Here is a 23,777-nt window from a genome sequence, read left to right as displayed (position 1 = left end):
AAAGACCTTTCAAGAGGAAGACTAAAAATTACAGTAATAATGTTCAAGCATATATTCATACAACTGTGAAATTTTACAATTAGTTCTTGAAAATTTTAGGACAATCTTTATAATATTTTTAGAGAAAAATAAACTTGAGGACTTTTAAAATTGGACTCAAAATTTCAACAGAACTCTAAAATTTGCATTCACTAGTCAAAAATGTTATATTCAAAACTTAGATAAAAACTATGCGATTTTTTTTCCGAAAACTATGTTACTTTTGTTTTGAAAAAGCTCTAATGTTTCTTTCTAAAAAGCCTTTTCTCTTTGAAGGAGAGATATATAAGATACAAAATATGAAAGAAATCTATTAAATTTAATTCAGAAACAGTCCTTTTTTTCCTCAATTTATTTTGGCTACGTCCCTTTCCCTGTCCTAAAACGTACTAATTGTTTATATTACATGAATCTAAAGTTCGTCATCTCAATTAATGCTGCAGTTCTGGCGGCTGTCATCCAATCGGATCAAAATTTAATCAAAGGAACTAAGTCTTTAAATATCGCTGTTACTAACTGCACAATCCTTTTTACCAACTACGCTCGCTGCTTGCTAAAACACGTATCGTTGACGCCTGAGGTTCATAAGCAACACAAATTTCATCCCTAGTCAAAACCTGTTGGGGGGATTAAAATTAAACGAAACTGAAACATTTCAGTTTTTATATTACACCCAAAGGGGCGTTTTTTATGCTCCCCCCCCGTACAGTGTTGCCATTGCTCGCTTTTAAATCGTAGAGTTTGGTTATCAAAAATTCATTAAATTGTTACAAAATATGAAATAGATAATAAAATAAATTCCAAATTTGGGCTTCCAGATGCCCGTATTCTGGTGCAGGATTACGTTATTCAAAATTGGATGCCTCTAGGTACCGTTGTTTTACCACAGTGCGAGAAACATGCATTATATTCATGCAGATTCTTCATGATTTAATTTCTTTAAATATAATGCAGAGCGATAATATTTGGTGGCAAGAATTTGAAAAGTGAAACAACGCTTGTAGTAAATCAATGCAAAATGCCAAAAAGAAATTAATAGTCCTCCTGGGCAAATTGCCCCTCTGGACTTAAAAAAAAAAAAAAAAAAAAACCTTGGATTCGGAAAATTTAGAGCACAGTTTATCATTTCACAGGGGTAGGATTTAAATTATTCAAAATAATACTCCGCTTTGCCAATTAATAAAATCACATCTTTATTTGTAAACAAAAATAAATCACCTTAAAAATAAAAGAATTTAAATTTTGAAAACCCTGACATTTTTAAAGTAAAATACCAGCTGCCATACCTTCATTGCTAAACAAAATCAAAACTCTCAATGCCAGAAACATGCGTGCATTTATGCAGATTCCTCATTATTTAATATAGTACAGGGCGATAATAATTGGAGGCAACAATCTGAAAAGTGATTCCACGGAAAATGCCAAATCCAAATTAATATGGGCTATAACAAATGATTAATTCTTGCTTTAAAGCAAAATTTCATTCCTGTTTTTTACCGAGTTTTCGAACTCGTGGCAACAGATGCTCGCTGGATCAAAGCAAATGAACAGAAAGAGCACAGAAAGTCCTCTCCGTAAGCACGAAATATTTTAGGAAATATTATTTAGGGAAAGCAAGTTGACTCGTTAATAAATGCTGGTAATTAAATCGTTTAGCAGACCTGCGAACTTTGTTTAAAAAATATATATATCCTGCACTGTTATAACTAAACAGCTCTGATCAAAGAAAGCGGGGAGGCCTCAATTTTATCCACTTAAATGCATTCGCTGCAGTGACAAAAACCGAATAGTTTCTCATAACATCAGTCCCGCCTTCCTGAGAATTTAACTCATCTTTCACACGTTTGCAATGTCGCAAACGATAATCACTGCATTTGGCACTTCATGCCGCGTCAGATAACCAACAAAAATAAATGGCATTTAAATGGGAAGTTCCACGCTATTACTCAAACTACGAGCGAACGTTTATCTCGGATGACTACCGAACCTGACGTCACCAAGTGTCTCCCAGAGAGATACAGTCGAACACTTGGGGGGAGTGTCAAAATGGCCTTGACATCCTCTGACATCGGAAATGAGCCGAGAGGTTGGAAAACTGATGTCACAAAACTTAAAATCTCGACGTTTGAAAGGTATTGTTAGTTTTTCTTCAATTGTTACCCCCTCACATGTCATGTCTAATGAAAACAAAACACGAGGAACTTTTCCTTTATGTGATTTACGACTTAATAATAATTAATTTAATACATGAGTATTAGTTTTATTAGTTTATAATTATTAACAACGGATGGATTATTTATTAGTTCCCTCAGATGTTCACTCAGGAAAATGAAAATAAGAATCATTAAAAATGCTTCATTCTTTTTGGAAAGAAAACAAAAGGAGCAAAAGTATAATGTCAGGTAAAAAAGGAGGCCCAGCCGTCGAATAATTTAACCCTACTTAGTCAGAGAAACACTGAAGAGAAACAGCGTGCTATTGGAAGCGACTTGAGAATTTAACGTGATACTTCAAAAACAAGTCGATTTATCCACAAATAATTTTTTTGGAATCACTGCCTCGCCATGAATTTTTAAACTGAACATCTTTCCTTACATAGTACTTTAATTCGGTTCATTACACAACTTAAGAATGCCTGTTGAATTCGTCACTTCTGTTGAAACGATCTCCGAGAAGGCATTAAATTTAGTACTGTGCAATAAGTAAAATCAGCGTTTTTTCTTTTTCTTAGAAATGAGCTGAAAGAATGAGATAAAAGAACTGAGCTTATTGAGAGAAGAAAAAAATTCTTGATCCTGCTTCAGATTTCACTTGCAAATACAGGATTTCTCGCTGATTTAGTTTAGCTTAAATCGACCAAAAAACAAGAACCTTGCATCAGAAAAGGAGAAATTCATAAATCCTTCATTTCTAATAAGCATTTCTCTGTTAATACTAGTTCCTTAAACTTAAATGACACTAAAATTCTTTGTGGAATAAATCAAGATTCAAGCAATGCCGTATTTTGCGATGAATTACAGTTTACATTAACTGGATAAAGAAGACATGCAAAAAAATAGAGAACTAGGTCAACTAGAAGTCATATTAAAAAAAGGACCGAGTAAATCTTCTTGCCTGTCAATCTGGAATGGCCTATTATCTAACATATCTAGCGCAAATTAAGGACAAGCATTTTCGATAACACCCAGCCAATTGTAAGAAAATGGTCAATATTTTAATAACCAGAATTTATGTTACTTGTATTTTACGATGGTACTGCTGTTATGTTTGCTGAAGCATCTTCAGCCCGATTACCTACAAAGACGTTCTCTACAGATTATTTGCATGCTGCTATAATCTTCCCCCATCCTGCCAGTTTCCATTTCAATCAAACAGCAAGCATGAAAATAGTCAAGAACAAAGCCTAGTTAGGTGAAGAACTAGCCACGCATTCTTCCAATGGCCTCCAATATACAAAATTTCTGTTTTAGTGAAGGAAAAATATAAGATTATTTAGAGGACCCTAACAATTATATAATTCCGTAAGATCAATTATCTAAAGAAAATATGAAATAATAAATTTTTAGCAACTTTTTATCTGCATTTAAATCTAAAAATCAGCAGTTAAGACTCAAGCTTATCATAAAAGAAAAGGAGAAAATACTTAAACACTATTTATATACTTTTAAAATATATATATTGTTACGAATTTTGCATTTAGTTAGATATTTCTAATATAATCATAATTAAAATTGTTTTATTTCCCTGTGCAATGCAGCGCGTGGCAAATTTGAAGAGAAAGCTACGCCGGAAAAAGTAAAAATACAAGAGCACGTGCATTTAACATTGAATAAAAGTTTACCTCTGTAATTGATATTTAATTTGAATGAATGTAATTGATTACTATGTTAGCTGTAACCGTAATTCTACTCTTTTTTGCTTTCCAGAGATTGCTAGAACTATCTCGCGCGGTTGATTTAAAAAAAATTATAAAACCGAAGACAAACATCTCAGCTCCGTTGTTTAGTGAGTTGTAGTTGTTGATTGTAGCGAATTCGCGGTGAGATAGTATTAGCTTTCTCTGCGGTGTGGATTGCGTTCTTTTTAACGTTTTAATAGTTTAAAATATAACTACTGCCTGATATTGTACGAATATCTTTGAGGAAAAAGCCAGCGTTTTGTTATATTTCTTATAAGAACAAATTTTATTAACTTTTTATCGGACTTGTCCATTCAATCTATTAGGAACCCGTATAACAATATAACAAAAAAGGAACAACTAACTGTCTCTTTTACTTTTCAGTATACTTTGAGAGTAACAAGTGATAAAGAATTGAAGGGCTTGCAGTAAGAAGGTCCCAGCTCCACTTTAGTAGATTGGGTGTCCATTGGCCTTTTTTGTTTAAAAGAAATTTTTTTTTCTTTACATTGGAGTAAAAAGCCATTGGAGTAGCCGTAAAAAATCCTTTTTACTAGCACTTTTAATGAGGACAAAAGTTTAGAATATAAGTTCGTGAAATATTTTAAAATGCGGAGCTGGGCTCTTCTTGCTGCAAGCCCTTCAATTTTAATTAATAAATACTAATAATCCATTATTATTTTATTATGAGTTATCATTTGCTATTAAATATTAATAATGTAACTATAGGTTTTCATTTCCCATGATTTAGAAAAGAAAACAGTTATAGGTTCCTCTTTCTCCCTGCTTTAAGAAAGTACAGTTTTTCACTTGAAACTTTGGTAAGCCAAAATGGCTAAGAAGCATTTACAATTAATTTATACGTGAAAAAAATAATTGTCAAAAGGAAAAGTCATTTATAAAGTATTCGTTTAGATAAAAATTTTTTACCTGCCTAGGTTGTCTGAAATCTAAGCCCATATCTTTCAGTCGCTCCATCGACCACGCTCCTTCCATTCGCCACATTGAGAATTCTCTGCCAAGCATTTGTTTTGTTTCATAGCTACTTCCTTGAAACCCGCATGAATAGTCAGATATCTGATTTTTGGTTAGTATGTCATCCCCGCTGAGCACCAAATTATTTAGCCAGGAGTTCAGGAACCGTATATAGGTGATTGCGAGTTTTAGCGTTTGAATTTTACTCATTTTGTCCGATGGCATTGTGGGGATAGCCTTTTGCAGCACGCTAAAGGCCTGGTTCAGACTTTGTGTTCGTTGCCTTTCTCGCACGTTCGCTAAGCTTCTTTGGCTGTGTGTGTCATCAGAGCTGAAAAGTAAACAAGAAAGTTAAAAAAAAAAAAAAAAAAAAAAAAAAACTTAACCTTGGGTAATACAAACTAATTTCAAAATACACAGAAAATCAAATTTCTTAAGCAAAAAATAGCAAATCAAAATTCTGAAGCAAAAAGTAATCTTTTTCATAGTGATCGCAACGAAGTCTCTGCATTGAAAAAACTATTAGAGCAGACTCATTGAAGTTATTTTTAGCAACCTGTTATACATGGTGGGTCTGCAAAATTTTAGGTTTAAAGTTTTTAACTCTAGCGAACCTGCCGAATTATAATTGACAGCATTTATTACATCGAAATCTTAACTTCCTTTCTTCCCTGAAGTCGTCTGCTTATGGACAAAATTTTCTACGAGCACCTGCTGTATCCGAAAGCTGGACAAATAATAGCAATAAGGTTTTGTTGTAAAGCGGGAAAAATCACAAAATGTTTCGAAAAAACTGATTAGAGATGAAATTTTGTGTTTTTGTTTATAATTGTTGAGAGAAAATTTAAATCACCTGCTTGGTTGTAGAAGATTCACCACAGAAACTGGTTTCAGAAATGTTCTGCAAAGATCATGTTGGTGACCATTTTTGGTTGAAAAGGGATAATTCACAAGAAACTGGTTTCCGAGGACCAAATGGCAGAAGAGCGCGGAGAAATCAGAACATTAAGCTTAAAAAAGGTCAATCGATTAGCCGATTTTTGTTGCACGACATTGTGCCGTCGCATAGTTGCATTCTGGTCAAGCAGTTTCTCGTGAAGACCAGTGTCACTATACCCCCCTCCCCTTATTTACTAGATTTGGCATTTGCAGATTTCCACCCCCCCCCAATGTAGAGTCTCGCATCGTAGATCACTATTTTAATATAACTGGGCAGATTCAGAAAACTGTAACGAAAGATTTAAACAGCATTCGAAAAGATGAGTAGGAAATGAAGCGGATACATGAATGTGCCAAGTGTTTGTAAAAATTTACAAAGATTATATATTGAAGGAATGTTGTTTTCAACTCTCGATTTTGTCAGAACGTAGCCCTAAAATTTTGTGAATGCATTGCATTATATGCTGCATTAAATTAATTCTCAAATTATATCAAAAACATTTTTTTTTTATGCATTCAAGTTTTTTGAGTATTCAGAGTCAATAATCGCTTTTACAGCACATCGAATTTCTGTACAATTTTTAAATTAACGAAAAATTTAAATTTAGACTTTCATCGTTATATTGATTTTAGATAAAATGCGTTTAACTGCGAGGGCACAGTCGTACGGATCTTCCAAGAGACAAAAATATCTTGCGACGTTTCTCCAAACTTAACAAATTTAAAAAACAGGAAAAACTATAACGGCGTTGAAATAAAATCCTTTCTAGAAAATCTATAAAATACTTCGAAACACTTTTGAAGAAGAGGATCGAAATTAAAATTATTTAAAAAGACTTTCATAACTGTTAGTCATTACTAAATATTGAATATTAACGCTTCAGAAAATCTATTTTACCAACTGAAGAATTTGTACGGATAATTTTAACAGAAAAAAAATTGAAATAATGTTTGCAGAACTAAAAACCATTAGCGATATAGTATATTAAATTTCTTACTTTCTGATGTACGAAGAATATTCTGGAAGGCAAACAAAAAACAAATTTAGAAGCCTCTCCAAGTTATCATCCATTAACTCCATTTATTTTTCATTTCGCAGTTCCTCAATAGATAGCGCCACAGGTGTCCTTGTTACTTAGTTTTTTTACCATATTAAAGTCCAGTAATCCGGCACCTAATATATCGGCATGCCCGGTAATCTGGCCTGCATATATTACGTGTCGATGTGTCTGACATGACAGCTCTCGGAGAAAGTTAAGAGCATGTCTTTCGAAATAATCGCAATCCTTCGGCATTTTGGAAAGGGCGGGGCGCAATTATTACTGCTGAATAGTATGTAACTAAATTCTCTTGAAAAGCAAAAATATTGATAGTTTTGTTGTTGAACTGAACGTATGATTCAAATCAATCCAGAATGTTTTTTCGGACAAAATTTTCTTGACAAACTCTTTTAAAATAAAATGTGGGGAATGGTCGAAGGAAGCCACTGATGAGCCATTTGTCGAAAATTACTCTGGTATCATAATCGTGGTATAAGCATTAAATATATTTTCGGAATTTAGAAAACATAGTAACCGTAAAATAATGAAAATAGTCCAAAACGAGGGGGGTGGAGGAAACGAACTACGGAAAAGGTTAAGGCAACAGCAATACAGTAGATTCTAAAATATTGTTGCGTGCGTACGGGTTCGTTATGAAATGAATGCACAAGTCCGATGAAAAATGAACAAAAATTTATTATTATTACAACAAAAATGCTTAAATTTTCTCAAATTATCATGCAGTATTACAATATCTCACAGTAGTTATCTTTTAACTACTCAAATGTCCAATAGAACGTAATTCGAAACAGCTAAAGAACGCTAATCCGCGAATTCGCTACAATCAACAAGAGCAGTTTTCTAAATAACAACAAACTAAGCAAATACTACAAACTGAGATGTTTTCCTCCTTTTATAAGATTTTAAAATCACGCGCTAGAATTTTCCAGTACTTTCTCGAAATCAAAAAGAGATATTTATTTATTTAATGCACGCGCTCTTGTATTTTCAATTTTCCGGCTTAGCTTTCTTTTAATATTCGTCACGCGCTGCACTGCGCGAGAAATAAAACCAATTAATTTATAATTGAACTAATATTAGCTTTTTAAATACCAAATTCGTAACACTGCCCCCTTCCCAAGGACTGCACGTCCCGGGCAGTACAATCCCTGGACAGGAAGATAATTTACAACTGTGGCATAAATGCATTAATAAGCATTACATTACAATAATAAACAACATGAACAATAAATGCAATACATAAAACAAATCAAATGCTATCAAATTCAAATCAAATACTAAATGCAAATCAAATACTAAATACAAATCAGATCAAAGACACATTTAAAAACAAAATGGACCATGGTCTTATACTATTTACAATTATTTACATTATGCACTATGTCGTAATGAACAACTTTAGGTTTAGAGTTCGAAGACTTACGAATCCGAACCACGACGTCATTCAGCCTGTTTAGGACTGTGTACGGCCCATCCCAAGGTGACTGTAATTTCGGACAAAGTCCTTTCCGTCGAGTCGGATTCCACAACCACACCTTGTCTCCTTCGTGGAATTGATGTTCAGTAGCTCTTGTGTCGTATCGGGTCTTCATCTTCTCCGTCGCCAAGTTGACTCGCTCTCGTGCAAAATTGTGCATCACTTCAAACCGGGCCTGGAGATCTTGAATATATTCCTCAGACGATGAAGGAGCATCCGGAGGGCGGCCAAACAATAGATCACAAGGCAGACGAAGGTCACGACCGAAGAGCATCTGTGATGGAGAATAGCCGGTAGTCTCGTGGACAGCACTGCGGTAAGCCAGTAAAAAGAGTGGTAATTTCTTGTCCCAGTCCTGTTGGTTTCTGGAAACCACTAATGAGAGGTTATTAAGGATGGTTCGATTGAACCTCTCTACCATGCCGTCCGACTGGGGATGCAATGGCGTCGTTTGAGTTTTGTCAATGCCAAGTAGTTTGCATAGTTCTTTGATTACTGCCGAGGCAAAATTCCTTCCCTGATCGGAATGTAACTGAAGAGGCACTCCGAACCTGGAAATCCAGTGCTGTATCATTACCTCAGCTACTGTGACAGCCTCTTGATCAGGAACAGGGTACGCTTCAGGCCACTTGGTGAAGTAATCAATGACAACGAGTATGTATTTGTTGCCATCAGCAGTTCGTGGCAGAGGTCCTAAGATGTCAAAGGCGATACGTTCAAAAGGCGCCCCTACGTTGTAACGTTGCAGCTTGCCTCGGCTGCGTCTCTTCGGTCCCCACTCCTGACACCAAAAATTGTTGCGTGCGTACGGGTTCGTTATGAAATGAATGCACAAGTCCGATGAAAAATGAACAAAAATTTATTATTATCACAACAAAAATGCTTAAATTTTCTCAAATTATCATGCAGTATTACAATATCTCACAGTAGTTATCTTTTAACTACTCAAATGTCCAATAGAACGTAATTCAAAACAGCTAAAGAACGCTAATCCGCGAATTCGCTACAATCAACAAGAGCAGTTTTCTAAATAACAACAAACTAAGCAACTACTACAAACTGAGATGTTTTCCTCCTTTTATAAGATTTTAAAATCACGCGCTAGAATTTTCCAGTACTTTCTCGAAATCAAAAAGAGATATTTATTTATTTAATGCACGCGCTCTTGTATTTTCAATTTTCCGGCTTAGCTTTCTTTTAATATTCGTCACGCGCTGCACTGCGCGAGAAATAAAACCAATTAATTTATAATTGAACTAATATTAGCTTTTTAAATACCAAATTCGTAACACTATACTTTCGTTAAGAATAGGAGATTATGCATATTCTAAGGTTTATATGCATTCTTAGAATACTGTAACGAATTTTGTACATAAATAAATAATTTTAATAAGATTATATGTGAAATCGTATTTTTCTGTGTAATGTAACATGAAAAGCTGACAGAAACGATGCTCTGCCAGAAAAATAAGAATGCAGGGGCAAGTCTAGTTAACATCGAGTCAATGGCTATCTCGCTAATTTGGCTAGATATCGTCAAGCTGGCAACGGTCTCCTGATTATAATAACGGGACATAGGAAATCTCAGCCAATCTGAGGGCACTTCAAAAAATACATGTAATTAATATTATAATTAATAAATATAATTAATAAATATAATTTTTTTTCATAATTTAATATTTTTAGCTGTACTTTCAAGGAGTTCAGTATGGATAATTATAAGTTCATCTAGTTATGTAAATTAAATCGGTTTTCCAAGCAAAGACAACACACTTAAAAAGAAAGAGAGAGAATAGAGTTTTCGTATTACGCATGTAATTCGATAGGAGAATCAAAGCGAAACAGAAAATTAATGGCTGTATACTTATTTTTACGACTAAACAATCACTTTTAAAGATCATTTATAAATGCCTTTCAATTGACGAATTTACATGCAATTAAATTACGTTACTCTTGTAGACAAAAAAAAAAAAAATAAAAAATAAAAAAATAAAAAAAAAAAACCAAACACTTTTACAGTTTGTTTAAAGTTTTTAATTTCACAAGCTTCTTTGTGAAATAATTTTTTTTTGTTTCAGAATATTATACATAACATTAATAAAAAGAGTACTTAATATATAGGCTAAATTCTCAAAATTTATGCATAATGGTCACGACGCTCACTATTCATTGGGACTCGCATGCTTCTTAATAGGTGTGGAGAATGGAGAGAGAGAAAGATAAAAAAATTATATTTTTCTCTGAGAAGATTATTTCCTAGTCTAATCCAAACTAATATATTTTGTTCGCGGCGATCAAAAACGTCTAATGTTGGTACAAGCCTAGAATATTTCCAAGCGCTATACAAATAAAGACACATCTTTAAAAAGGAAAACTACATTTTATTGAAAATGGCTTTTTATACATTTGCGAAATACAAATTTTATTCTTATCTAAAGACAGTGTAATTTATTTTACAGGCTTCCTTGTGACACACAAGCCATTTTAAATGATTCATTACATTTCTGAGTTGCTTATATTAAGTTTTTGCATTTTCCTGCCTTTGGTAATTGAAATGAAAATTAGTTACAACAGTTTCCATGGTTAATAAGAGATACTGCTTTCAAGAATATTTGCAACTCTGACGAGATGGATCTTCGCTACCATTCGACACCTACTCACTGAGGTTCAAAGGTTTAGATACATGGAAGTAAAAAGTAAGACAAGGACAACGGTGATGCTATGTATTAATGATTAGGGTGGGTATTATTTATCGCAAGCAATTCATTGCATGATCGAAACAGTTTTATACAGGGATTGGACCAAAATGTCGCCAAAACCATCGCCAGGTTGGCGTTCCAGTTTGGCGATATATCCATTTATCTCAATGTTAAATGGATTTACCACTGTAAACGTATTTTATTTATTTATTTATTTATTTTTGGCAATGCTTCCCATCTTGAGACCTTTCAAGTTACATTACAAAAGAGATATTACAATTCGCCTATATTTTCGCTACAATTATTTACGTATATACAAAATTCGTAATCCTGGTTTAAATCATTTTAAGAAAGAAGTAATTAGCCAAAGACAAAATCAAGCAAGCAGATTTCATGGTGTGAATGCAATCAGTTCCCGATGGGTATTGCTCAAATGGCATCCATGGTTTATTCCAGAGTAGCTTAAAAACAGGAAATAAGAATAAACCATATATTATTATTATATATGGCATCATAATCATAATTAACAGAATCATACTATCAACAATTTAACTGTACTACCAAGCTATTTAGCTTAACATAAAGACATAAAGGCATTAAAGGACATAAAGACATAAATGTAACATTACAGGACATAAAGACATAAATAGAACATTAAAGGACATAGACATAAATGTAACATTAAAGGACATAAGCAGAACATTAAAGGACATAAAGACATAAATAGAGCCTTAAAAGACATAAAGACATAAGAGAAGGAGATAAAAAGAACACATTGTGTGTGTATGATTATGGCAAAGCCTCGAGGGCTATCTGCCTAAGGGAAGAGATGCCTTCGTGGAGGACTTTCTAAGGGAAACTGATTCGTATACACGTTACCACGAAAACGCCCATGCACACAGCCCGTTCGCCGGATTCGAACCGAACTACCAGTGTTCAGCGACTTTACCGCTCGGCCGCTGGTTGGCAATAACACATTGTAAATAATTGAAGAACACAGGTGTAGTAATTAAGAAGCTAAATTATAAATAGCATAAAAGAAAATATTTATGAGAAGACTTGAACTATAACATTGATTTCAAACTCCCACGAAAAATCCAATTAGAACGTTTTACTTTTATTGTAAAGCGTTTATAGAATATTTAGAAGAGAACCAGAATAATGTCTTACTGCACAATATTCATACTTTTCGAATAACATGCAGTGCTGCTGCGAATAAGAACAACTTCAAAACACTACGACATCTACAGAGTGTTTACAACATTTTTAGAGTAATTTCGAAAAAGAATTTAAAAAAAAATGCTTTAGAACAAAAATTACTGGCAAGAATTTATTATTTGAAATGAGAAACACTGTCTGCTACTTTTAAGTTCATTTTTCTTTCAAAATGTCGCAGGTAAACAAGCTGTAGATTGAAGAACATATTTTTCGAAGAGAAATAGTCCTATTCCATAATGCAAAAACATTATGAAATACATGGTATTAAAATTTCTAGATGCAAATTAACATTACTAATCGGAAGGGGAAAAACCGCCAATCATTACTTCTACATGAAAAGAAGTCTCCAAACGAATATCCGAAAAAGGTACGCACTGTTTATAATGTTTCTGAAGTTACATCGTTGCGAACAAGAGAAAATCAAACGCAGAAAACAAGCCTTTAAATATAGGAAGAATAAATAAAATAATAAATCAAGATGCAACTTATACTGTATGAAAACTATTTAGCAGGAGATAAATGGAAATACACTGAGACCCCTGATGAAGCATAGGTAATAAAATAAGGTCTATTTATTATCAAAGACGAGGTGAAAAACGTGCTCAAACCTGGTTCCGTCAATGCAAAGGAAGTTCCAGCAAGGGGTTTATGATTGTTGCATGATTCTCTTACAATGGGAAATTAAAAGTAAGAAGAGGGGGGAATATCAAAATCAACTGAACGTACTATCAAGAGAAAATTTTAACAATTCCCCAATGATTCACAGAGTAAAACTTCATCCAAACAAAGCAACAAGGTCATACTTCGAAAAGTACCACTGCATTCCTTGAAAAAACGAAGACTGATTCAGGTATTGTTTATATGTTTTTTCAGTGTATTTCTGCGAAATCCCCTGACATTTCACCTATTCAGTATTGTGGCTGTGATTTTTTCTAAGCGCAAACCCACCACTATTGATGGACTCCAGAAAGCATTGGAAGATGAATGGAAATTAATATTCCTGGAAGTTTTAGAAAACGCCTTTCTATCATGGAAATCACGATGCAGACTTATAGTCCAAAATAAAGGCTATCAGATCGAATATTAAAAAAAAAAAAAAAAAAAAAAAAAAAAAAAAAAACACCACTCCTTACATTTTAAACAATAATTTATTTCCCCTCTTCCTTATATCCACAAAACAAATACGCTTAAACTCTTAAATTCGATAGAATCTTTTATTAGTTAGCTGTTGATTGGTTTTAAAATTTAAAAATAAAAAATCTGATGTTTTTAAAAAATAAAAAATCTGATGTGTACACCACATGACTTCCTTGTATTGGAATATTAAATTGGAATATTAAATTATACGCATTTTTTCTTGCATTTCGTTTAAACTTATTGGATTGAATTAAATCTACTTCGCCGACAGCGCATAAACCACAATAGAATAAATGCATTCTTTAAAATTCACTCTAGTATTTGTTTACCATAGCGACACTCTGGCGCTAGATTCACTTAACAGTATTATATTTCGTTCATATTATAACTCATAATGCACAAAATTTATATCATTTAAAGAATTATCTAATCGTTCCCACATATTCTATTCAAATACTATAATAAAGCTAGAATGATGTATAAAAGAAATTAAGCAAATAAAACAAAAAAGAAACAGTTCTTCACAGACGATTGAGTATTTCTCATTTAATTAATTCAGTTCCCAATTCGCGTGAAGGCAAAAATACATAAAAACTCAAAATATCTATATTAAAAATTACGAAGTAAATCTTAAACACTTATTTCCTCGAAAAAATTCCAGAAAAGATTAAGCATGATTTAATTGGCAATAATAAATGAAGGCGTTATCTTTGTTGTTGCGAAGCTAAGTTTCTCTAGATTGGCAACAAATTCACTAGTCTCCTGTTTCAAATGTAAACAATCAATGGCCGCCATAAAAAAAAGGCTTAGTGGCACTTAAACAACTTTAAAATTGTTGATAATTCTAAAAATATTGCATACAAATTCAATAAAGGCGTAAAAACCTTAACCGGAAGATAAAAACAACGTAATTCAATCATTTTTAAAGCAAAAATGTACAATTTACAAACATATAAGAGTAAAGAAACTGAGATCACTGAGCCGGGTAATAGAGTGGATATATATATATAAATATATTTATATACGTTTGGTGCTGCCGATTGCAACCAAAATACGAGGTGCACATCTACATGTTATAGCAGTCCTATATACAAAATTTCAACGTTCTGAGGCTACTCGTTTTTGAGTTATGCGAGATACGTACGTACGCTCGTACGTAGATATAGGTTCGTACAGACGCCACGAAAAATTCTCTTCAGAATTAATTTTAAAGCAGTTTTATAATTTTTTTGAAGGAAAAGAGTATTTTATTCTTTCCTTACGTACATATATCACGCAAAAACATCGTTAAATTGCGTTCGATAGCGGTCAAAATGGATATTTTCGTTGAAATATGCTGCCTGAAACTTTTCGCGATTACAATACTTCCTTTTTACTTCGTACAAGGAAGTAAAAAAATAAAATCTGAAAGGTTTCAGATTTTAAATTACGTCCAAAGGGCCGTTCTTTTAACATTTTATGTGTTACCTTTATTTATTATATATAATGTTCTTCGCACTTAAACCATAAAATTCAATTGAAGAGTAATATCACAAAATAATTCTAAATTGGGCATTAGAATTTCGATACGCAGTCTCACGCGCTGGAGAAATCAAAAATTCGTTGAAGTTTTACAATATATGAAATGAATAATAAAACATCTTTTTATTATTTATAAATAAACATATATGTTTTGCGTGTTTATTTTATTTATTAAATATCACGTTCTTCGCTTACGCCACGTAAAAGTCGATTCAACAGCAAAATGACAAAATATTTAAAAACAGCACACATTTAGAATTTCCGAAGTCTCGAGCGCTGGAGATAAAAATGTTTTATTTCTTACAGTGTTCCCCTTTGCTCCCTATGAAATCGTTGAGTTTCTTAATCAAAAATTCCTTAAAATTTTACAAAATAGGGAAAAAATAAATAAATACAATTCAAAGTTCGGACTTCCAGGTTTCCATGTTCGGGTGGAGGACTATGTTATTCAGAATTGGATGTCTCCAGATACCGTTGCTTTATCACAATGAGAGAAACACGCACGCATTCACGCTAATTCTTCATTATTTAACTTCTTTAAATATAATACACAGCGATTATGTTTGGTGGCAACAATGTGATAGGTGACGCAACGCATTTAAGTGTTTCGACGCAAAATGCCGTTTCGAAGCTAATATCCCAATTGGGACTAATGGCCAGTGGTTCTCACTCTTTTTTCACCTTTGCACCCACTTCTCCATTGCCGTCTTAACAACATTATGGCAAAGCAATGAGCCTGGGCTCCTACGACAAGTACTCATAAAAATGAAATGTAAATGGATTCGCATGCGGCCTCTAAGCTTGTGGGGCCTTGTGGCTGACCTTGCGCTACGAAGGCCTTGCTTTTCACCATTGTTAGATGATCATAACCCCTCCGCCTTAAAAAAAAAAAAAAAAAAAAAATACAGACACATTTATTTCAATTTGAATTATTTTTTAATATGCTTCATAGATTAAACAAGAAAAAATATAGATAATGTTAATAATTACTAGAACTTGAATAAAAAGTAGTTTTTTATATTCATAAACTAGAACTTGATACTTGACAGGTAATGCTGACCGTGCTACTCTCTGCTGGCAAGCCCTGCTTTAAGCAAGCGATTTCATCATAAAAGATAGTCGCTAAACCTAGAAATTTTCATTTTAAAATTGGAGAAATTCAATGCGTATTTAACTTATATACTCAGGTGCTACAACTGCGATTTGGAGAAAACGGAACGTGAAGTTGCAAAACAACTTACTCGTATGTTTTACTAAATTAATATGGCATAAAAACATTCATAGGATATAGTAATGATACAACAGCATGCTTCTATAACCTGTTTAATCGTGGCGAAACCTTTCAGATCTGAAAATTTCTAATAAAAACATACATGTAATTAAATAGACAGGGTTTCACACAGAATTGTGTCTCCAGAATTTGTCATGTTTATAACGATCCCTCGCCCAATCCCCAGCAAATTCCCAATGCTCACACAGAACATTAAATTTCCTGAGAAGCCAAAATGAGAAACTAGAGTAAGGGGATATAAATTTATTTACTATACAAAGAACCAATAGACATAAGGCACAAAGCTACGCAATATCGCAAAAAGTTTCAAAGACGCTTCTCTTTTTGAGTAAGTATACACAAAACCTTTGTAGTAGTACACAATAGGGAACTACAAATGGTTTAACCCCATCATTAGGCGGCGGCATAAAGGGACTACGCCGCTTCCTGTTCGAGATAAAAGGGAGGCAGGCTGTAAAAAGGATTGCAAAATTTACAACTTTGTAATGACTTTTGCTGAAGGACAAAAAAAGTATACATATGGTAAACATTCAATATTCCTTTCTCCCTCAGCAAAAGATATATATGTAAACTTAATTCATGAATTTGTTTACATCATTAAAACTTGAGCTTAATAAAAAAACCTTTTCTGCTACAAACATGTTTGTCTCACAGAACAATTAAAACTCTCGGAATAATAAAACTGTCTGATGTTCAAATCGTTACTTAGTTATTTTGAAGCTTTTGACGTCGAACATGAAACATTTTCGTCTTAATTCCTCAATGCTCAATTTAACCATTTTGGAATGGATTTATGCCTCCAACAGAAAGAAAAACAAGTCCCATGTCTTCCTAAAGTTTAGTCATTTAATGTGTTCTATATGTTCTTGCATTACACAACAAAATTATTAAAAAATAAATAAATAAAATCTCACAATTTTATTCCACCTTTTTTTTTCACGCTCTGTTTAGTTTCAAAGCAATTCATACCGAAATTTCAGAAATTTGAAAGTTTTTCATACTGATTTCCAGCAGTCCATGCTTAAATGAGATTTGAACAGGGAACAACTAAATAATTATCTGCATGATAATTCTAATCAAAATGTCGTGAATGCTCTAGTCTAGGTTTCGCATAACTGCCTCAATTTCTTGAAAATTGTTTAGCTTTCCTTTAAATTGCAAGGTTTAGAAGAAAGCTCCCAGTTACACATCTAAATTAGGAATTTCTTCTAAACCGCTACACTATTTATTAGAAGATTTAGAATATGATTCAGTATATGTGTGTGTCTAAAATAAAAAGTATGACAGCAAACATAAAATAAAAAAATATAAAGTATGATATAAAATTAAAAATATGACAAATAAATAAAAATCTAAATAAAAAGTATGACAGCAAACATAAAATAAAAAAATATAAAGTATGATATAAAATAAAAAGTATGACAAATAAATAAAAATCTAAATAACAAGTATGACAGCAAACGTAAAATAAAACTAAAAAAATAAAAAAAATATAAAGTATTATATAAAATAAAAAGTATGAGAAATAAATAAAAATATAAAATAAAAAGTATAACAGCAATACTCGTCTCCTTATGGCCCTTCATTTTAATTTGGACATTTCCCCCTTTCTGTTCTAAAAATGGTAATTATTTATAATACATCAATTTAAAATGCGTCATTTCATAATTAATACATTTCATGCCATGCAGCCATACATTAAGTTATTCAGAAATGCAGATGCATTCTCTCCCATCAGATTAAAGATTTCTGTTTAAACCGAAACATTCTGACTTCTGATCTACTACATCTGAATGCGTAGTCAGTCCCCTTTGCGCTTTGGCTTCGGTCTTGCTAACACTCATCTCTCTATCTCTCGTCTATTTTTCTATTCTGTTATTCTCCATGTATGGTCCATTATATAACAATCTATGGTCCATTATATAACAATGTATTCATTAGCCACTGACTACCAACCTTTTTTTGCCCAACGCATCCCTTTCACCATTGCTAGATCATTATTCCCTCCGGTCTTTCCAAAACTCGAAAAAAATATATTTACATTTATTTAGATCATTTTTAACGACACAGCAGAAAGCAAGCCAGGTTAAGCTGACCGCATTCCCTATCTGAAATTACGAAATTCACCCTGGAGGGGGGAATTCCTCAATGGTTGGATCCCCTATATTAAGCTTTCAAAAACATGCACAACGACATTTTTGATAGCTTAGCAGAGCGATTCTCAACCGGTAGTACGCAAGAGAAAAATAGACGGTACACAAAGAAACAAAGTATTTTTTAACTATTAAATTCAAAAATTAAATTCTCTAACATCATGATCAAGTTTTTTTCTCTTACACTCGGAAATTTATGCGATCTGAGCTTTGTTCAAGGTCAATAGCTCCTCATTCCGTTTTTATTTTCACAAATATTCTTTTAGCATAGAAATGGATGTTGTATTCAATAGGAAATAGAAATAAGTTCCTATAAAAAGATAACAGTATGTCATTCATTCTCTTAGAGTTGATCGATTTATTAACATGTCTGTACATTATATGTCGCCACCATTTCCGGGCCCATACTGCTCCATTCTCGATCAGAATCATATTTTTACATCCATTTGCTCTCTTAATAGCAGATATTTGTCTACTTATTGCTTTGTGTTCCTTACTTTTCTAAGTGGTTTAAAAATATCATTTTTTTAACACGTAATATATTATGCATTTAAATATTTGTCTAAATAATAATAATACAAACCTAGATTTTCAAGATGAAAAAATGGCTAGGATTGACTAAGCGGAAAAGTGATGATTGACAGGTGATGGCTTCACGACAATCTACTCACTAAGAATACTGAAAAGAATAATTGTTTATATAAAATATAGTGAAAGTTATTTATCATTTGCGTTTACTTGGAATGGAGATGAAATGGACCCTCAACCTCAATGTGTTGTTTGCGGTGAACTATATCCAGTCAACGTATGAAACCAGTGGCGTAGCTAGGGTGGGGCAAGGTGGATCATTTGCTCCCGGAAGCAGCAACCATGGAGGTAGGAAAGGAAGGAGGAGCCAACCGGCACTAGAAGTGAAGTACTGCTTTGAAGCTTGGGTCAACAGATGGGGTGTTCTTTGTTTACATTCAGAAGCTCACTTGAATTTTCACGGTTCTGATAGTATTTCGACACACGACAATTCCATACAAATCGAAAAAGGGACATTTTCGCATGAAAGAAACATTCATAGTGTGATTGATAATAGCAGTTTGTATAGTTTAGTGACATTTACGCAAAAATCACATCTTGGTTATTTTTCTATAACTAACAACAGCGATTTTGATTATGAATTTGTTTTATAAAATTCTCTAAGCTGTTGAACTACAAAAATATAGATTTTAAGAAAAATGTTGAAAGAATGAAATGTGCTTAAAGAATGAAAAGAATGCTTAAAGAATGAAAAATACCTTATGGTACATTTAAAATTGTATACGTCTTTCGATACCCTTGATAGAGTATTCACTACTTTTATTTTATTTTCCAAACGCCAAAATGTTTTAAATAAAACAAATTTTTTTCACATCCATATATTATTGTAACATGTACCTTTTAAAATTTTTTAGAAGAGAGGCTTTACTGCTGCTCATTTTAAACTCATCGTTTTACACGTTTCACTTATTTGGGTTAATTAAAAATAAAATTGCCATCAAATGCTGCAATCCTTGTCAAAATTAATAAATATACACACAGATATGCCAATTAGTTAGCTTTCCCTTGATTTGGAACCACACATTTGTGTAAAATTATGTACAGTTTTACACAAATGTGTGGAACAGAAGAGGGATACATTTGCGAATTTGGCGGAAGTACCATGTGCGGTCAAGATGATGTGAACATGTGAACGTGCTACATCATCAAGACAGCTTATTAAGAATTTGAAAATAGGGTAATCGACGGAGGTGAAAACATTTGTATATCCTGTCAAAGGAGGTCCGATCATGAATGGTCCTCTTATTGATTCCAGATTGTTAAATGTTTCCCACGCAAGTCTTTTTTTTTCTCGGAAATTCGAGTTTTATGCTGGCTTCTTAACGTACGCAGGTCTCATCCATAGACAAGGAATTGGATAGTTATTATTTATTATATTATCAAAGAATTATTAAACTGTGTAAAATTGCTAAAAGAGTGCTCTGCCAAAATTTATTTTCTAGAAGATTTGAAAAGTTTGAAACTTGATGGCTAAATGTAAATATAAAATTATGTATGTTAAAATATGCATATAGGTCAGATTATGTTTTTATTAAATAGAGTAACGCATGCAAGGGCTATCTGCCTAAAGAGAGAGATGTCATCGTGGAGGAATTTTGAAGAAAAACTGACCTTTGAGTGGGTATTAAAAATAATACTTATAATTTTCATTCAAATTATATTCATATATATTTTTTATGTAAAACTTTCGGTTGTATGCTAAATTAGTGTAAATTACTTTACACGAAAAATATAGTGAATGCACAGAAATTAAAGATTTGCACATGCCGGAAATGAAAAATAGGAAATATGTATGGGTATTTATGCATGTGCTTGCAAAAAGCATGTATCTGCCTTTGACAAAATACATAAATATTCATTAATTATTTATAAATGTATTTGAAATGAAGAATTTATTCACTTATAAACAAATGTGAAGAAATCTAATTATTAAATGCATCTAATTTATAATGATTATAAATGTTATCTAAATATATAATATCTTTAATATTGAATTGTAAAAATAAATTGAAATCTTGTTGACAAATATGTTATAAAACTATTTAAGCAAGAATTGTTCGTATTTGAAAGCAATCTGTTAAGGTATTGTAAAGCAAATGCTGAGATGCGCACTTAAGAACGTAATAAAGAGTTTTGGAATATGTATTGTTGAAATGAAGGGTAAAAATATCTGATAAGTATAATTAAAAGAATTATTCCTCCCCTTACATTTTATAACTCGGTTACAAGTTTTAAATAATACTTAAAAAAAAATTATTTTATTCCTTTTCAGAAATGTTCAGAGAAAGTCAAGTACCATTTAAAGTATTTCGCTAATTCCTAATAATTCTCTAATTTAAAATGAACCGAATAGAGCATTAATTATAAATTGACTTTTTGACTTAAAATTTATTTTATTTAATTGACTTAAAATTTATTTTTCGATTTAAAAGATGCCTCAGAAGCCAAAAAATCATGTCATATTTAAGAAAGTATTTTAGGAAGAAGCTCTATAAATAGAAAAGAAATAATGCATAATTTTAATATTAATAATACATAAACTTTGATCTTAATTTTTGTACCTTAACTGAATAAAATCGAATTACCTTATTTTTTTTTTCTAATGTAATTAACGAAAACTTGTGAAAACATTTCATTTAAATTAAACCATTCCGAGAAAACTGTCCTGTGAAAAGTATAGCATTTAATTCCGTTCAGAATGAAATGTTGTTTAAAAATATGTTGTTTTCATATACTCAGGACTCTGAAGTGTTGTAGAAAAAGAAAATATATACATTTATATGTATATTTACGACGTAATTACAAAATATTTACATCCGAACGCGTCAAATCCCATTGAACTCAATGGTAAATGACCCAATGTTTTGGTCACCACGTAGGGATCGCCGGTGCTTCAGAGCAGGTACGGGAGAAACTTGTTTAGGGCTACTCCATCTTACTTCCTACCTCCATGGCAGCAACCAGCGGGAGCCAAATTGATGTCACAAAATTTTAGGATGCAATGTTTTCCATTTTTGGCACGCAGAAAGTGGCGCAAAATCTCCAGTTTTTCCCGGGCGCTGAAAACCATAGCTACGCCTCTATATGAAGTCATCGTATCTTAAAAGACATCTTGAATCTAAGGCATGCCAACTTAAGGCTAAATCTGAAGAATATTTTAAGAGGTAATTATCGGAGTTGAAAAACAGTAAAGAAGTAATGAAAGGTTTTGCAACTTCAAGCGAAAAAGTTTTGGAAGCTAGTTACCTAGTAAACCTAAGAATTGCCAAGACTGGGCAGGCTCAAACTATTGGAGAAAACCATAAATAACCACCAGCTAGATATTGTTTCAACATTATTCAACGAAAATTCGCCTCATAAACTTAAAAACATTTCGTTGTCAAATGATACAATAAGTCGACGAATTCATGGAATTCTATAAAAGAGGCACTTATTCGAAAAATAAAACACAGTGAGTATTTCGCATTGCAGTTGGATGGAAGTACTAATATAACGAACATTTTTCAATTATTAGTTTACATACGTTTCGAAGAATTATTAATTTACATACGAATTGCCGAAGAGTATTTATTTTGTGAATCTCTTCATGATAGAGCAATTTCAAATGAAACTTTTAAAGTATTGACAATTTTATGTCTCAGAATGATATTCCTTGGAATAAGTGCATTGCCGTATGCAGTGACGGAGCTCGGGTTTTAACACGAAAACATTCCTGCGTTATTTCTCAAATAAAGACTGTCGCACCTGAAACTAAATTTACTCACTACTCTTTTCATCGTGAAGCTTTAGTAGCCAAAACAATCCCCGAAAACCTGAAAATCGTTTTGAATCAAGCTGTGAAAATTATTAATTTTATTAAAAGTCGAGTTTAAAATTCAAGAATATTTACGATTTTATGACAAGAGATGGGCAGTGAACATGAAACGCTTTTGTCCCATTCCCAAGTAAGGTAGAGGTAAAGTTTTAAATCGTTTTTTTGAACTTCGATCAGAAATTCAAATTCTCCTGTGATTCAAAATTTGAATTGCGAAAATGTTTATTCAGTGAATTATGGTTGGCGCGTTTAGCATATTTAGCCGATATTTTTGAAAAGTTACATGAATTAAATTAAAATTACAAAAACAAGTGTTAATTTGTTTACCATTAGAGACAAAATAAATGCGATGATAAAAAAAAACTCGAGCTAATATTCAAGGAATTGGATAATATATTTTAAGCTTTTCACCACTTTTAGAAAGTTTTCTAACCGAAAATAATTTGAAAGTAAAAGAAGAATTAGCATCCGACATTTAAAATCATTATTTTTTATTGATAAATAATTTCAGTATGCATTTTCCCGAGGATTACGAAAAATTGGTTTAGAAATCAGCTTGTTCAAATGTGCCTGACATTTTATCTCGTGAAGAAAAAGAACAATTGATAGAAATTTCCTGTGATGGAACTCTAAATGAAGACTTAAAAAATAATACACTTGTTAACTTTTGGCTGAATCGGAAAAAAGAATTTAAAGGCATTTCAAATAAAACTATTAAATTTTTGTTGCCTTTTTGCACAACCTATTTGTGTGAAAAAGGATTTTCTTCCATGTTATATTTGAAAAATAAATACGGAACAAATTTTTAAAAAATTCCTAATTTACGATTAAAACTACGTGAAACAAGACTAGACATCATCTAGCAATATAATATAATCATTAATATCTAGAAATATTTATTAATATATATAGAGAGAGAGAGTCCATAAATAAAAATAATAACTCAGTTTGTCATTATTACTATTTT

At 32.4% G+C, this 23,777-nt stretch overlaps 1 protein-coding gene across 1 annotated transcript in view; it reads right to left on the bottom strand.

The window, feature by feature from the left end:
• LOC118201260 (uncharacterized) overlaps positions 1 to 23,777 on the bottom strand; it is a 49,076-nt gene that overhangs the window by 8,953 nt on the left and 16,346 nt on the right. The window contains exon 2 of the mRNA XM_035373323.2: positions 4,868 to 5,243. Coding sequence (XP_035229214.2) covers positions 4,868 to 5,243 — 376 coding nt within the window. The remainder of the gene's footprint in view (positions 1 to 4,867; positions 5,244 to 23,777) is intronic.

The sequence above is a fragment of the Stegodyphus dumicola genome, chromosome 5 (genome assembly GCF_044657685.1).
Source record: "Stegodyphus dumicola isolate Sdum_Otavi_A_Nest chromosome 5, ASM4465768v1".
Classification (NCBI taxonomy): Eukaryota; Metazoa; Arthropoda; class Arachnida; order Araneae; family Eresidae; genus Stegodyphus; species Stegodyphus dumicola.
This window is presented reverse-complemented; position numbering and strand designations above follow the sequence as displayed.